The sequence below is a fragment of the Macrosteles quadrilineatus genome, unplaced genomic scaffold (assembly GCF_028750875.1).
Source record: "Macrosteles quadrilineatus isolate MER2022 unplaced genomic scaffold, UCM_ALF_1.0 Scaffold_1__1_contigs__length_201487025, whole genome shotgun sequence".
In the NCBI taxonomy this organism is placed as follows: domain Eukaryota; kingdom Metazoa; phylum Arthropoda; class Insecta; order Hemiptera; family Cicadellidae; genus Macrosteles; species Macrosteles quadrilineatus.
Genome location: NW_026542594.1, coordinates 16,605,364 through 16,623,799, shown reverse-complemented (window position 1 = coordinate 16,623,799; position 18,436 = coordinate 16,605,364). Strand labels below are relative to the sequence as shown.

General features: G+C 35.2%; 2 protein-coding genes across 2 annotated transcripts in view; both read left to right on the top strand.

The window, feature by feature from the left end:
- LOC128994859 (protein adenylyltransferase SelO, mitochondrial-like) overlaps positions 1 to 11,144 on the top strand; it is a 49,274-nt gene extending 38,130 nt beyond the window's left edge. Inside the window, exons 6-7 of the mRNA XM_054419680.1 lie at positions 2,009 to 2,124; positions 7,498 to 11,144. Of these exons, the coding sequence (XP_054275655.1) occupies positions 2,009 to 2,124; positions 7,498 to 7,620 (239 nt within the window). The 3' untranslated portion in view covers positions 7,621 to 11,144. The remainder of the gene's footprint in view (positions 1 to 2,008; positions 2,125 to 7,497) is intronic.
- Positions 11,145 to 12,201: 1,057 nt separating this feature from the next.
- Positions 12,202 to 16,623, top strand: LOC128994849 (uncharacterized protein K02A2.6-like). The gene has a single exon (XM_054419667.1). It carries the CDS (start codon positions 12,202 to 12,204, stop codon positions 16,621 to 16,623), a length of 4,422 nt encoding a protein of 1,473 aa, XP_054275642.1.
- Positions 16,624 to 18,436: the final 1,813 nt, after the last annotated feature.

The window sequence follows — 18,436 nt, the reverse complement described above, 5'->3', positions numbered from 1 at the left end:
TTTGGAAAATATAACTTGAAGTCTAAATAAAAAAGATTTATTCATAGAAAAAAACTGATACAGTTTTAACACCCTCGCTACGTAAATAACACATAGTCAACTTGGAAAAGTCAAACATTTTATATTTAAATTCGAATGGACGAGGGTTACCAAAAAAAATTATACACATCCATTTGAGCAATGACAATGCAACGTTTGCTGGAAGTAAAGAGATTATTCTACAATTTAATGTAGAGAATGAAATGAATGTGTAAGGAAATATAACCAAAATAGTACAATCGTAACAGCACATGATTAGAAAAATTAATGTGAACAAAAAGTAAATCATGGTTATTTTAACCCCTATTATTAATGAACTGCACTGTTTTGAGGTTCTGCGCATGTGTCGCTGCGCATTAGTCGCGGCGTGATTATCGCTCAGACTGGTACCCAGGACAGTGGTCCGCGACTGTAGCTAGCGACTCTTGCGCTAGTCGCTCTAAGCAAAATAGGACTTTAACGCACATTTTTAGACTTGTTTGGACGACTTGGTTTTGGCGTTGGTATGGCACAATTAAGTAGGTGCCTATTACCTAACATAAAATGATGTTACGGTTGAAGAAGTTTAATTTGTTTAAATAGACAAAAAATTATTTTCATTTTAGGCTATGGAGGTTGTGATTTCTTTATTTCTTGATTTACAGCAAGAATTACCCCTAGCTGTAATTTATGTAAGGGTTATATGCTTTTATATCAACATTCATCTTGATTCATGATTTCTTTTATGTTATATTTTTCTCGACAATATTATAGGTGAAGATAATGGTTATTTCGGTAGGCTATATATTTTCTTAACTTCATTTGTTCTGTGGATATGTTAAAGTACTTATCTTCATCACTCAATCATGAGAATGTACTAGGCCTACTTGGGAATGATTGTTTTTTGTGCTGCAATTTATGTAAGGGTTATGCTTTTATTTTTATATCTAGTTATCAGAATTAAATTATAGAGTTTCAAAAAGTCATAAATAAATAATACTTTTAAACGGTGAGTTGGGAAAATCAGAAAAATTTTTTGTTATTCAATTAGGCTACTTCTATGGTATTTTACTCATTAGGACTTTTTTTAATTATTAGGAATCGATGGAATCAAAAAAAAAGACGAATCAACCCATCCCTAATATACATACATAGTTCCTCTTTTATAGAAATAGATTTATATCTCGGGTTGTTAATACATTACCAAGTTATTTCTGATCTAAAATTATTCAGTAAATGTTTAGCTTTAATTTTATTAATCAATTAATAAAATCTGACAAATTTAAATTGAGTTATGGACCATAATTTAAAATTAAATTATTTTTATTTTGTAAACTGTCTTTAGTTAAAGACATATATCCCCAATTCTAAATAACTCCAAAAACTCTTTATTGTCTTAAATAATTTGTCAAAGTATTGACTGTTATCTTAGCTATGGATTGCTTCTTATTGGGAGTTATTTAGAATTGGGGATTAACAGCTGTAATTAATACAAATTAATCGTCTGTTTAAGTAAACTAACTCATTTCTTTATAAGAAATAAATTGGGATTTTGATGGCTTGTGGGGCAAAGCCCAAGGACTTTTATTACAGGATTGGTGAAAGGGGGTGTCTACACAAAAAATACTTAATTTTGACATATTGTATGTAAAAATCTGTCCATTATTAACGGAGGAGTAGTGTTTCGTAGAAATCGCCTTCACGTATTATATATGGATAGAAGATAGATGGTTTGGGTAAATTTGTATGATCATGTAAAGCCAACTGCTAGAAATTGTTATAAGAGTTAGTGTAATTGATTGAAACCAATATTTATGGATTTCCTTATTTATTTCACAACTTACAATCACTCTTTTTAAAGAAAATTTGTTACAATACAATACTTCATAATTGAGGTCTGTTTAAAAGGTAAACCTGTAATTCATAAAATTACTCAGAATCTGTCTTTTTATTTTGTTGTGTTCTGATTTAAATAATTATCTTGTGTCAGGTATAACAGATGAAGAAAGACGCAAGCAGATGTGTCAAATCAACCCTAGATATGTCCTGAGAAACTGGATGGCTCAAAGTGCCATTAATGAGGCAGATGATGACAACTTCGTTGAGGTAAATGTTACTTACTTGGTGATTGTGCTTGTTTTCAACTTTGAATGTTGTCTGTTTAGTAGTCTTGAGAGAAGGTTGTTACTTGTCTGTGATTCTTTTCTGGATCCAGCCTTCATTGATTATTATTTTATGGTGGGCAGATTTTCCCATCCTTGTTAGTCAGTCGTGAAGTCATCGTTGATGCGATGCAACTATCGTACTGGTATCGCATAGCTCCACAAGTTAATAGTCGATATCGAATACCCCTAATTTACAACTTACTTAGAGAATCGCTGAAACGAAACGCTTCCATCTTCCATCTTCTTTCTCGAATCTTGGTTAGGTTCAGGACTCTAGATTCTCGTTCTTTGGTTCTTTCTTTGTTTTTGTTTGGTTGGATTACATGTAATCATGTAATGTAATGTCGACAAGCGTAACGAAAGAAAAGTTGTTAATCTTGTTTTCAGATATAACTCACTAGTCTAATTTTCAATTTTAATTTATACCCGTACTTAACTTACGAGAAGTTGTTTTCTGGATAGGCCTAGTTTAACTTAAATTATACATTTGTATATTTATATGACTTAAGTATTAACTTAGGCCTAGGCCTATTAGAGGATTTTAAATGGAGGCAACAGAAGATAATAATGATGGTGATCAAGTGGAATCGAAATTACACTTTGTTAAACATACGACCAATTTCTACTAAAATTGCAAGAAACCGAAGTATCTACGTATAGCAAATTTGTTCATTGCTATTTTGATGCCATGCCTTTGAATTATAAAGGGGATTATTACCAAAATAATAGGACCTAGGACTTGCAAAGTAGGCTACATAGCCTCTTGTATCAAACCTTGACTTTGTCTATTGCATGATTGTAATGCTGAAGGACAATAAAAACATTCTGATTCTGATTCTTGGTGTTCAATTAGGCTATGCCTGTTATGTTATTTTTGGCCTATGTCTAAATTTAGCATTTGAAATAACCAACTTAACAGATAATAGTTTTATATGTACAACTTAATGAGTTTCATAAATCTTAAGCTAGGTAATGCCAAACATAAAATACCCATACTAACTTAAATACATTTTAATAACTTAAGTTAGCTTTACTTAAATAAGTCCTACATTGTTGAATGAAAATCAGTAAAATAAAGTCCAATCTTGTTAAAGATCCCCGAAATTATGTTCCATTAAAAATTACGAAGATAGTTTTTTCTAGGTAGTTGCCCTTACATAATTAAAATTACCGAAAACATAGTTGTGGGCGTACGGATTTTGGCCATAACCTGTATAATAGCTTTAAGTTCTTGTTTATTATATCTTTTACTTGGCCACAAGCCAAGTCCAACTTGGTTATAAGCTCCTTTTTACCGATAATACAATTAGATTTGCGTATTATGAGCGGTAAATTTAAATTACAGACCGTTCTATAACTTTAGTTTAAAAGGGTTTTCTACTCTGACTATCAGAATCATGCTTCATATTCATAGATTCAGATTGTAGAGAAACAACCTAAACCTACATTAATAACAACCTACAAAACAACCATAACCAATAACCATGATGTTAACGAATTCAACGTGAATAACGATCAAATATCGATAGACTATATTTAGAACTACATCGACTTCCCGAATCGATCGAATCAACGATGACGTCACGACTGACTAACAAGGATGGGAAAATCTGCCCACCTTATTTTATTGCATCTCACTCATTTAACACTCTTCTTTCATTAGGAATCAACTACAATTGTGCTACTCTGTGTGGGTTGGGATGCATCCCGTGCAATAGGGTGTCAATGCAATAGGTATTCCAGTACTTTTTCGGCAATGTGCAAATAAATTTAAATAACACAGGAATTTGGACAAAAATGTGAATTTTAAATTTCAGTTCATGTAATAAATTATTGCAGTTCTGAAATAATTACTGTAATTGTATAAGTGACAATAGACGACCATCAACAAAACACAGTAGTGTGCAACCAATTAATATTGCGCATTACAAATATTTTATTAGTCAATCAAACAATTAATCATCTTTCCAATATCCTGCATTTTTACAAACTTAACATAGCATAATAAAACGATGGCCAAAGACCATGATGTTTAGTTGGCCTATATTAATACATTAAATAATATAGGTACTAGAGGTCGTACAGTGGTCAAAAACTTGTCCAAAAATTGTAATGTACATACCCCCAAAGCAGAACAACGAGCGACGCTGCGACATTGTCGCGGACACGAAACGCCGAGAAACGCGGGCCTGCGGACACATTTACGGAGTCATAACGACGATCGCACCGTGACCGCGAGTCATAACGACGATCACGCCGTGACCGCGGAGTCCTACCGACGATCACGCTGTGACCACGAGTCATAACGACGATCACGCCGTGACCGCGAGTCATACCGACGATCGCGCCGTGACCGCGGAGTCCTACCGACGATTGCGCCGTGACCGCAGAGTCCTACCGACGATCGCGCCGTGACCGCGGAGTCATACTGACGATCATGCCGTGATGGCGGAGTCATGCTGACGATCGAGCCGTGACCACGAGTCATACCGACGATCGCGCCGTGACCGCGAGTCATGACGACGATCGCACCGTGACCGTGGAGTCATACCGACGATAACCCCGTGACCGCGGAGTCCTACCGACGATCGCGCCGTGACCGCAGAGTCCTACCGACGATCGCGCCGTGACCGCGGAGTCATACTGACGATCATGCCGTGATGGCGGAGTCATGCTGACGATCGAGCCGTGACCGCGAGTCATACCGACTATCGCGCCGTGACCGCGAGTCATGACGACGATCGCACCGTGACCGTGGAGTCATACCGACGATAACCCTGTGACCGCGGAGTCATACCAACGATCGCGCCGTGACCGTGAGTTCTACAGACGATCACCCCGTGACCCGCGAGTCACAAGTTTCTATAGGTACCTGTAAATTGTTACCCATTTTTTGGTTTTTATAGATCAGTGCCACAAATGGTAAAAATTGATTTTGTATGTCTTTTTTGGTAACTGCAATACAGTACTTTTTTTATGCACAGAAAAAAATCCTGTCCCATCCCGTCCCGAAAATCGGGAAGGAAATAAAAATCCCGTCCCGTCCCGTCCCGAACTAAAATTTCAATCCCGTCTATCCCTAGTGTGTTTATATAAAGAAACTATAGTACATTTAAAGTTTTACTTCTGAAGACCTTGTTAACACTTGTTAAGGTATGTGTATATATATACGTATTTAAAAAAAAGTTAATTTAAATAACCTGATTATGCCTACCCCTTAATAGTTTTTTAGTTTTTTGTTTTAAAAGTAGGCTATACACGTTATTGAAATTTACTTATTTTATTTAACTATATTACTAGTAGCCCTAAAGAGTGAATATATATATATATATATATATATACAGGGTGTTTTTTTAAAAACTTGCATCTTTATTTATGTAAAAACCGCAATAGATAGAAATATGCAGTTTGCGGGAATCATCTATTGACGTAGGGGGCCCAATTGTTTTGAATTCAACGTTACAATCACATTCCCCCCCTTTCCCCCCCTGCCCCCAACTTATTTTTTTTAAATAGCAAGGTACCGCTCGTGACATATCAAATGAAAGAGCATAAAAAAAGAAAATGTTTGATGAAAAAAAATTAAAAATCGGTTAATAAATTTGCGAGATATTTCCCCCCCCCTTCCCCGGAACTTGATTTTTTTTTATAGCAAAGTACCCCTTGTGACATATCAAATGAAAGAGCATGAAAAAAGAAAATTTTTGGTGAAATTTATTTGTCATTTGATATGTCACAAGGGCGGGTACCTTGCTATTAAAAAACAAGTTATGGGTAGGGGAAAAAGGGGGGGATTATCACACAAATTCATTAGCCGATTTTAAATTTTTTTCCACCAAAAATTTTCTTTTTTCATGCTCTTTCATTTGATATGTCACAAGGGGTACTTTGCTATTAAAAAAAATCAAGTTCCGGGGAAGGGGGGGGGAAATATCTCGCAAATTTATTAACCGATTTTTAATTTTTTTTCATCAAACATTTTCTTTTTTCATGCTCTTTCATTTGATATGTCACAAGGGGTACCTTGCTATTTAAAAAAAATAAGTTGGGGGCAGGGGGGGAAAGGGGGGGAATGTGAATGTAATGTTGAATTCAAAACAATTTGGCCCCCTACTTCAATAGATGATTCCCGCAAATTGCATATTCCTATCTATTGCGGTTTTCACATAAATAAAGATGCAAGTTTTTAAAAAAACACCCTGTATATATATATACCGGTATATAAGTCATTATTTAGCTTTTTAGTTTTAGCGCTTGCGGACACATTTTGAGGTTTTCACAGGCCGTTGCAGACACGTAGGAACCATTCTGCTTTGGGGGTACATACTTGTCTGCACCCCACACTCTTTAAATAAAACATGTGATTGGAGTTTCTTATATTTGTTTTGATTTTCTGATATAATTCGTTGTTATTTCGTTAACCAGATATAGCATTGACTTTACAAAAGTATTGGATTAATATGCTAGATCCGCTCAATAATGCAAACATACAACTGCATTGTACACCTAGTATATATTTTTGTTCTTTTAGCAAATTTCCCTATTGGGAAGTAGCTATTACTGTAGGTGGCATGGTAAGACCTAGGCCGGGGACCGATTTACTTTTTCATTTTGATGTCCCCAGAGGCCAAAAACACCATTCATTCAAATTTTTATATATGGGGTTTTACTCCGTTTAATGGGGTAAAAATTGGTTTTCCTAATTTTTGACCCTCTAAACACAAAATTTCCCAATTTCTCTCGAGACTGTTTTAAAGAGCTTAAAAAACAAATAATTTAGTCTATCAAAGTGTTTTTGTACAATTGTTGGTTACGGAGAAAATAAAAAAAAAATTGTTATTTTAAAATTCCCATGTTAATCTTATGGAGAATATTGTAAAATGTTCTAGTTTGCTTGTTTATGGATATATTTTGATCAAACTTAGTAAATTTATTTAGTATAAAATAATATATACGCTGACACTTAATTGTTGCTTTTAAATGGATTTTCATAAACATTATTGTGCATTGTATTTTTGACTTCAATAATGTTTCCCCCTTCCATAGTGAGTACTTCATGTTTTGGTAGAGCCTTGCTTTTTTCCCTAGTCTAGCCGTGACCTCTGGCCTCATTATCCCATCACATTGCACACAACATTGTACCTAAGTGTGTAAAGTGCCCCAACATCCCCTATCAAAGTCATTCGACCTCTTGATTTCCAATCACCATTATCTGACTATTTCCCTCAATTATTCTCAACCCTTTCTTCCTGTTAGCTTCGCCACACGTCCTACTGGACTTGTTGTACATATAATAACAATTTTGGTTTTTCAGGTTGAGCGTTTGTTAAGAATACTATCTTCTCCATTTACAATGCAGGAAGAAGCAGAAGAAATGGGCTTTTCCAAACCTCCTCCTGGATGGGCCTCTAAACTGAGGCTTAGTTGTTCTAGTTAAAAATAGCTCATCAACCGTTAACCTCAAGTGGTCATTGCTTTAATGTGTTAACATCTACTTTTTACTGCAAGAAGGGATTGTCATATTAAAACCTAAGTAAAATTTTTATGTTTTTGTTTAAAAGACACTTCAGTTTTGTTTTTAAAATTTTCAGAGGTATTTTAGTTAAGTTTATCAAAATATTTTATAATTTTACTTTTAAAAACTCATCATGATGGTAGTTGACTATGTAGTTTGCCCTGATGATGCATTGTTGCAACCCATACAACAAGTCGGCCACAATCTTTGACAATTCAAAGACATGGCCTGACCATCTCCCGAAGACCAAGATGCCACAGTCTAAAAATATTTGTTGTACCTTATAGCTTATTGAGAAACTGGAATGTTCGGTTGAATTTAGAAAGAAAACAATAGAAATAGAAGATGTTTTGAAATTTGTTGTAGTGAAATAGAGGCCTTAAACTAATATAATCATATAGAATAAGATATGTTATTTTAGTAGCTGATGATGGGTAATTTTCTACTCAAGTTATGTAATCTCGCCACCTCAAATTGTGAGTTCACATTTCAGTTTGACTCTTGGCTAAATTGCAATTCACTGAGTTAAGGGTCATTGTAGCCTAGCCGTTTCAACTCATAAAACAGCTCTACGAAACTAACAAAAAATTCCCTAAATCATAGTGCCCTAGTAGATGTTTCAATTACAATCCCTTTGGTATTAGAACAAAAATATTTTGAGATGATAAATAACTCTTCAACGGCTGTTTGAAACTAGTACAAGATGGCCGCCAGCGTCCAAGGACTATAATGAGTGGAGTTGAGAAGCTACATATGGTAATTGAGTTGTATTGTTAAATAACTTTCCTAAGGTTTGTGAAACTTTGAATATGTTCTAAATCTACTAACCTGGTTTAAACAAGTACCCAAGTCAGAAACGCTACCTGCCAACTCCAGTTTAGAAAAGAAAAGATTCAAGTGTGTTATTTGATTTGACTCGCCCATCACTGTTATGTAATTATTTTTTTTTTTACCTATCTAATTTGATAGCAAAGCAAGTAATTTAACAAAAATCCGTTCCAATGAATTTTAATTTCTTCTATTAGTTTGGATGTACACATTCAAAAGCATTTCCAATCTTGTTTGAAAATCGCCTTTATAATCCATTATTAATACTGTTCTGTGATTATTACAACTATTTTATGATGGTGTTGACATAAACTCTGTGATATTTTATTTATATTAGTTTCAAATATTAAAAATGAAACTTATTAAGTTGTATGATACAATTATCATAGCCTATGATGATTATAAATTTTAGGATTAGTAAAAGGAAACAAATACAATATATTTTGCTGGTTACCAAATCTGTTTTCAATTTCATCTTAAGTAATTGTCAACCTGTTCATAGGGTTTTTCATACAATAATAGTTTATGAAATAATATTTAGTTTATTAACCTCTCTTAAGGTTTAATAACTGCAACTAACAATCTTTTTCCTACAGTCACCTGACAAAGTGAGCTTCTTTGCACTGATTATAGTACACTAAGTTGCTTATTGCTGCATTTACTTACTTTTGCCACATACTTTTTTTGCCACTTTGCACACTAGTTACACAAATAACTATTTCAACTTAATTAAGTAAACAAAGCCAACAATCGTAATTGTTAAATACCCCCGCCGCAGCAAACCTGCAGACTAAGTGAATTTCAACTCGTCTGATTACATTTTTACTAAAATACTAGCTGACCCGGCGAACTTCGTATCGCCTAAGTTATAGGTTTCCCCTAAGACAGACCGATGGAAAGAAAGTACCGTTACGTTTAATTTTCAAGATGATCTCGTTCGCATCGCTCAATCACGTCCTGGTTGAAGTTCGTTCGCTACTCTCACTCACCTTTGGGTTGGAGCTCGTTCGCTGCGCTCACTTGCCTTTAGGTTGGAGCTCGTTCGCTACGCTAACTCGCCTCCAGGTTAGCTCGTTCGCTACGCTCACTCGCCTCCAGGTTGAAGTTCGTTCGCTACGCTCACTCACCTTTTGGTTGCAAATTAGCTGTTGTCATAAATGTAAAAGAAATAATAGTGCTGCACCCTGTTGGTAATCCTTGTAACTTTAATGCTATTGAACATCATAGAACAGAACCAACTTGTTTAATTGAAACAGCTGTTAAGATTCATTAATTACATTTCTCATAAGGTTAACATGGGAAACTCCAGAGCCACTGGGGCGGAGCCCTTTTAAGAATTTCGAAACGGGAAATAGTTTACGTCCGATTCGCATACCTACAGAATTTACACACCAAATTTCATAACGATTGGTGAAGTCGTTCCGGAGGAGTTTGCAGACAAACACTGTGACACGACAATTTTATATATTAGATTTCCATAAATAAGACATATTATTCCCTATTTAAATAACATTAGATTTAACGAGTGCTTAGGTTTGCTGCTACGGGGAAGGTAAAAAGTGTTTTTTGACCATACGTCAATAGTATAGGATGAAATAAATAAATTTGCCAAATTTTATCAATATATACCCATAAACAAGTAAACTACAACAATTTTCATTTTCTCCATAAGAATAACATGGGAATTTTTAATTACACTATTTTTGAATTTTCTCCGTGACCGTAAGGCATACAACAGCGCTTCAATATACTAAATTATTTCTTTTTTTAAGCTCTACAAAACGGTTTAGAAATAAATCGCAAAATTTTTTGTTTTTAGGTTCAAAAATGGGAAAAACCCATTTTTACCCCATAAAACCCCCGTTCCCATGGTCCGATTATGCTGGATCGCGAACTCGTTCGAATAAACGTAGGTTTACACGTTTGTACCAAATTTCATCAAAATCGGATCATTTTTGCTCGAGTTATCGCGCTAACGGACACATATATATATATATAAATATATATATAAATATATGTATATATATATATGAATTTGTACGTATGGTGTTTTTGGCCTCTAGGGACCTCAAAATGAAAAATTAAATCGGTCTCGGGTCCAGGTCTTACCATGAGTACTACGGTAATAGCTTATTCCCTATATGGGAAATTCGCTAAAAATCATTGTTTTTTATTTTTCTAATTATTTAGTTGACTACTGTCAATGAATACAAACCTTATAAGAAGCAAAATGCTCATGGGGAACAGTCAGACTGGATTTTGCCACTGAAATGAGCTTTAAGCGGCCACTACTAGGTAAGCGCTAGCTAGCCTCTCTCTCTCTCCGTGCCAATTCTTTGTCAAACTCACACTGCTGTGGGGCCGTCCCGACTCCTAGCAGCGCCTTTTCTAGGCTACCGCGGTTGATTCTGAAACTTGCCAAAATTAAAAAATCTCAGGCTCAATTTTTAACATGGTCATTTAGTTTTTTATAAGGTTTCTATTTATTGCTACTGTTATGTTGAACTGTTATACAAACTTTTTTCATCTTGCAAATTTCAATCGTACACATTTTTGTAGCTTTGTAAACCTATTTGTTTTATTCGAAAATTATATTTTTATCAATTCAGTTTTTCTTATTCAGTTTTAGTTTTTTTACCTAAACACCACCTGCGGTTGCATGTACTTTTAGTTTGTGATGAGACAGAATTTTTCTCACAGTAGATCAAGGAAAACATTAGTTTTTTTTTAATCTTGAGGAAAAATTATCTTGCAAATGGTAACAATGACAAACAAGATAAATTTTCAGTCTTTAGTACATTGTTCTATGTCGTCATAACAGTAATCCATCTTAATTGCAGGAACATGATCATTTCCTCTCACAGTAGCAACTAACTTCTGGGTCACTTCATTGAACGTGGTGAATTTGTGTAATATTTCATTCCATTTCATTCATTATTTAGTATTAAGTTTTTTTTTAATGTTAACTTGTATTCATACACCTAATAATCACTCCTCAGAAAGGCTGCCCTAATCCATTTCCCTAATTTATATAATTTCATTAATATGTTTAATTAATCATTAATAATATTCATTTCATAGCCTATATTTTTTTTTTACAAAACCCACAACCTAATTATTTATTAAATATGTAAGAGAATTGCAATACATCAAAATTTCTTATAATATCATTTCAAAATTAGTCCTTAAGGAATCAAAATTTAAGAAGCAGTGAAAGTGATCCCATGTGTTCAACAATCAGTGATGTGAACAGTGAAATTGAGAGAGAAGGAAGCCATTGAGAAGTTGAAATTGTTAGAAGAAGGAGTCAAAATTTTACTTAAGTTAAAATCAAATTCATTTATCAAGAAGACCAGGTTCAAGTTATATCACTGTTATAATTTCTAATAGACTGCATTTGAATTACCAGCTGATCATATGATCTTTATTCTTATTGATTACTATTGTTTATGTTTAGTTTCTATTCTATGTTAATGGAATAATACACTTTTTTATCTGATTTATCTTTTATTATGTTATAAAGAGTTACAACAGTTTTGGCGACGAGGTAAAAGTATAAATTTGTTTATTCATACATTAATGACCAGATACATTTTTTTTTCAATTACCTTTTCTTCAAATAACATGTTAATAACTACATCTCAGGCTTAGGAACATTCAAGTTATAACAACAAAATGAACTCAGAACAATTTGACAAATTCATAGAAAGCCAGAAACAACAAATGGATCTTCTATTTCTGTTGTTTGAGAAACTAGAACAAAAAATGAAAGATAACACACCAGATCCAACTGCTCAATTTGAAAGTTACAACTCAGAAAAAGAAAGATTTTCAGCCTATATTGAACGATTTGAAAACTATCTCAGCATGAAGAATGTGTCAAACAAAACTAAAAAAGCTCAAATTCTATGTGCATCAATCGGTTCTATCCATTACAACAACTTAGTTGCATTCAAAGGACCTACAAAGAAAATCAAAGACTTGGAATATGAACAGCTAGTTGAAGCCTTTGGCGAAATGCTATCGCCTAAAAAGAATACTGTAGTGTCGCAGCATTACTTTTTCTCCACTTACCAATCAGAAAGTGAAAACATACCTGACTATGTTGCAAGTTTGCAAAAACAACTTGCTGACTGTGAATTTTACATAAAATGTGAATGCAGAGAAAACATTTCAACAGCTCACATTTTCTTAAGGGCTCAATTCATTAGGGGCATTCGTGATAATAGCATTCGAGAACAACTTTTACAAGGAAAGGAAGAGAACTTTGATGAAATAGTCAGGAGAGCTATAGCTCTTGAAGCAGCCCAAATCCAGTGCAAGGAACTTTCAAACATTTCAAAACCTCTGATCCCTAGTTCTTCAGTGCCAGATATAATGAAAATTCAGAAGACCACTAGACACGATCATCCATCCACTCGGACATCATCATCATCATCATCAACATCATCTCCCTGGAAAAAGCCATCATACAAGCATCGATCAAGCCAAAGAATCGATTATGAGTCCTTAGGAATCAACAATCTTTGCTTCAGATGTGGAACATCTAACCACCGATCAAACCAGTGTCGAATAAGGCGTGAAAAACTATTCTGTGAAGCATGTAAGAAGAATGGCCACATTCAAAAAGTTTGCATCAATACCCTGACCAAGAAATATGCTTCAAGTAAACAAGTTAACCGATTCTCTGACAATGATATGATCAATGACTCACAATCTGATTGTTCCTACGGGGCATGCAACATAATCAGTTCAGTATCCAAAGATCAGAAAATCATCAACCTCTACGAAATTGAACCTGGACATGGAAAGTACATAGTAGAGGTAGCGATAAACCACAAGAAACTGAAGATGGAAGTAGATTCTGGTGCACGGTACACAATTTTACCAGAGGATAAGTTCTTAGCATTGAATTTGGGAATAGATCTTCAACCTTCAAATCTAAATTTTCGAGCTTATTTCAATGATATTGTGCCATGTAAAGGAAAAGCAAAAGTTACATTACAATATAAAGAACGATCTTTAAAAGCAGAAGTGTATGTAGTTTCATCAGGCCACGATCCTATTTTAGGTAGAGATTTGATCCGTGCTTTCGACATTGAACTAAAACAAATTGATCATGACATGAAAACTAATCCAAAAGTCCATTTGGTTGATGGCGACAGAAAGAACTTTCAAGATATGAATAACATTCTGAATGAGTTTGCTTCAATTTTTGAGGAAAAAATTGGTTGTGTTCCTAACATTCAAGTTTCATTAACTTTAAGAGATGACACAAAACCGGTATTTACAAAAGAACGTGATGTCCCATATGCACTTAGAGAACGTGTTGAAAAGGAGTTGGAATCTTTAGAAAAAGAGGGAATCATCACTCCGATTGCGACAAGTGACTGGCGATCACCTCTCGTCATCATTCCCAAACCAGATGGTGGACTGAGACTTTGTGTGGATTACAAGTGCGGTGTAAACGAGAGGTTAGTCTCGGCTAATTTTCCTATAAGGACGGTTGAAGATGTTCTTAACAGTCTCCGAAATTCCAAATACTTTTGCAAACTTGACCTTTATAAAGCGTACTTACATTTAGCAGTAGACAAAGAAAGTAGTGAAATCCAAACTATGTCAACACATAAGGGAACCTTTCTCATGAACCGTCTCAGTTTTGGCATAAAAACCGCTCCCTCAGAATTCAACAGAATTTTGTCACAAATCCTCAATGGACTTAATAAGTGTGAAGCTTATTTCGATGACATAGTCGTCCATGGAGCAACCCAAGCAGAATGTGCTCACAACCTTCGAATGTGTTTAAGAAGACTAACAGAATACGACTTACATCTAAATCGAAAGAAATGTACATTTTTTGAAACAAAGATTGAATACTTAGGACATCTGATTGAGCAAAATAAAATCAGCAAATCTCCCGAGAAGATAAAGGCAGTGATGGAAATGTCAAGACCGCACAACGCTGATGAGGTCAGAAGATTTCTTGGAATGATTACTTATTACTCACGTTTCATTCCAAATCTATCTACGTTGTCCTGTCCCTTAAGGGAGTTGCTCAAGAAGAAACACCGTTTTCAATGGACGACAGAATGTGAATCATCCTTCCAAAAGCTCAAGCAAGAGATTTGCAGTGACAGAGTCCTGATTCCTTATGATCCAAAATTGCCAGTTGTACTTTCTTGCGATGCAAGCCCTGTTGGCATTGCGGGAATACTTAGCCACATCGTAAATGGTCATGAACGCCCTATCGCTTACACATCCAGATCACTAACACCTGCAGAACAAAATTATAATCAACTAGATCGAGAGGCACTTGCTATTATATTTTCTGTTGGAAAGTTTCATAACTACTTGTATGGAAGCCAGTTCACTCTTGTCACAGATAATAAGCCTTTGAGCAGAATCTTTAGTCATGACCACTCTTTGCCGAAAATGACAACAGCTCGATTACTTCGATATGCTTCATTTCTATCTGGATTCAATTATAAGTTGAAAAACAAATCAGGAGATGAAAATGAAAATGCTGATTGTTTATCTCGAGCACCTTTGTCTCAAGACTCAAGATCAACTGATATGAAGATAAATGAAGAAGTTCACCTTCTGTATGCTGAGTCACTTTTCCAAATTTCTTCAACTGCTATCACGAATCAGACCATTGCAAGTGCAACATTAAACGATTCTCATCTCAAATCTCTTATGAAAACTCTACAAACAAGCAACGAAGACACACCCTACACCCTTCTTGATGGAATTCTCTTTTGGCAAGATCGAGTTGTCATTCCACAGAGCCTTAAAAATTCAATTTTGAGAGAACTTCACACAACACATATCGGTATAACAAAAATGAAACAACTTGCAAGGCGGTATGTGTACTGGGAAGGGATGAACCATGACATAGAAGACCTAGTTAGATCTTGTGAAATCTGTGCTAAGCTCCGTAACAACCCCCCGAAGGTGATAGTACACCCGTGGGATCAGCCTCACTCCAATTGGGAACGTCTACATATAGACTATGCAGGTCCTTTCGAGGGTCATCATTTTCTAATTGCCATTGATGCCAAGTCAAAATGGGCAGAGGTCCGAGTCATGAGACATTCTCCTACAACTGAAACAACAATACACACACTTCAAGAAATATTTTCATTCCATGGCTACCCCAATTCATTGGTCACCGATAATGCATCAATTTTCACAAGCGATGTATTCAAAGCCTTCTGTATTGATCATGGTATTACCCAAAAATTTATTGCCCCAGGCCATCCAGCTACAAATGGATTAGCCGAAAGAAATGTTCAAACTGTGAAGAAACGTTTAAAATCAATGGCAAGTGAAAAGGGCACCATGCCAGAAAAGGTCAGGAAAATGCTTTTACGCTACAGAGCCACACCACTTGCATGTGGGAAAAGCCCAGCAGAACTTTATTTGCACAGAAGATTAAGAATAGAGCTGGATGCCATATTTCCTATTCCAAAGAAGATAAATAAAGAAAAAGAAGTTAGGCAGACAAAACATGTAAGATCGATGAGAGTAGGAGATAGAGCCCAAGTTCGCCTTTACTCTGGAAATGCCGAAATCTGGGAATTTGGAACCATCCAATCCAAACTGGGCTATCGACATTACATGGTAAAGCTTGACTCTGGACGCTTAATCAAAAGGCACATCAATCAACTCATAAGAACAAGAGTACCGCCTAAAACGACAAATCAACGGGAAGAAGATAATCAAAGACGCTCCACTAACCAACAGTCAAAAGATATCCAAAGACGTACTGTTAGGTTCAATATTCCAGGGATACCAGCATTACAACGCTCTACAAACAGTGGTTCAACCATTGTCGGTCGTACGCTACAACGGCGTTCCACGACTGGTCAAATACCAGTAGTGGAGGCTCAACATCCTGAATGTGGCATCCATTTTCCTGATGAAGTCAGAATTCAAGATCAATCACCTCGACGTTCTTCGACTGGCCAAATACCGGTAGTGGAGGCTCAGCATCCTGAATGTGACATACAGATTCCCGATGAAGTTGAGTCACCTCAGTTACGTAGGTCAACACGTGTTCGACAACCGCCAAGTTACCTTGAGGCTTATGTGTGAGCTCAAAACTTATGTGGGGAAGATTGTTATAATTTCTAATAGACTGCATTTGAATTACCAGCTGATCATATGATCTTTATTCTTATTGATTACTATTGTTTATGTTTAGTTTCTATTCTATGTTAATGGAATAATACACTTTTTTATCTGATTTATCTTTTATTATGTTATAAAGAGTTACAACAATCACATAGTAGCCTAAACCTCAAGAGGACTCAACTCAATCATTATCTTCAAAATTAAGTATAACCTTTTCTTTAAACTCTTTTAAATTTTGTGCTAATTGGACTTACCTTTTGGACAACACCAAAATTAGATTTTCCATTGTTGAGATTGTGTAAATTTAACACTTTAATTAGGCCTATTTGGACGCTATTAAATTTATTAATTATCAGCATTCAAGCCAGCACGACACCCTACCCTGAGATAGATCACATCTAAATTATTTGAACCTTCAAGTTATTATTCAAATTTATCTTTTATTTCAATTTAATTTTAACCCCATACACCACCATTGTCAATCCTTTCATTGTAACGTCAAGCCTTTTCTCATTGCATGTTAATTGTTCATCTGTTTAAATAAAACACCTTTTGTAATCCATATCTTTGTTAACTTATTAACTTTGAACATTTATAGAATAGGCCTAGCCTAAATGAATATTGTAAGGTGAGTTTACAAATTGGCGCACCAACGTGTTGGCTTGAATAGCTCATTAACTTTATTGCAATTCTCACCATAACTAGCCTATAAGTTTGTTAGATTTAAGAGTTTGCATTGTTAATTAATTTGTCCCGTAATTGCCCCTGTTCCCAAAATAATCAACACAACAACATCGCATATTTAATAACCACAAGATGGACCGCATATTTATATGCGCATATTTATATGGATAACCGCAATTTTTCAAGATGGCACCGCCGCCAAGAAACAAGTCACTGAAATGTGGCTCATGTAAGAAAATCATTAATTTAAAATGTGACAAAATCCAATGTAGTGGTGATTGTAAATATATGTTTCATTTAAATTGTACCAGTTTATCAGAATCAAACTTTGTGGAAAATTGTTCTCAAATTGATTGGAAGTGTGATATATGCTCCGTCGCTGAGACTAACGTGAGTAACAACACGGACAATTCGGTAGCTTACGACACCAACTCAGTTCTCAACCATGTCTGCCCGTGTTCAGAGAAAATTGAATATCTGATATCAAAAATCAATGAACTAACACAAAACAACTTAGAAATTAAAGTAGAAATTTCCGAAATTAAAATAGAAAATTTAAGGTTAAAAACTGCTATGTCTAATCAGGCAGAGGCTGTCAGCGATCTTATGTTAAAAGATAGTAGTAACACTTTTGCAAGTGTTTTGAGAAATAAATCTAAAATGATTGCTAAAAGTGACAAAAGTATAGACTCATCTAAATCTTCAAATGACAACTCAGAGAATATTATTCACAGTCATAAAGACAATTCTAATCTTAGTAGTTGTCATCAGTTTGTCAACAATTCGTCTACTTTGCCCGTGTCGTCTGCCACCAAAAGTTCTGCTAGTTTGCCTGCGACGTCTGCTCTTGCAGTAGACAAGCGAAACAGCGAAACTGTTACGCCTGCCAAACAAAAAACATCAGTGAAGAGGAATGGTGGAAAACGTCAAACTGAACTGTCAAAACCGTATAAACATAACCTTAACCTACCAACTACAACAAGTTCAAGTTCAGTTAACGCTAATGGGCTTAAGGTGAATAAACAAATACAAATCTCTGGAAAACAACATTTTAATAACGACAATTCGATCACAGGTTCTGCCAACACTA

Coding starts and splice junctions, on each gene's coding strand:
- LOC128994849 (XM_054419667.1), top strand. CDS start 12,202: ATGAACTCAGAACAATTTGACAAATTCATAGAAAGCCAGAAACAACAA.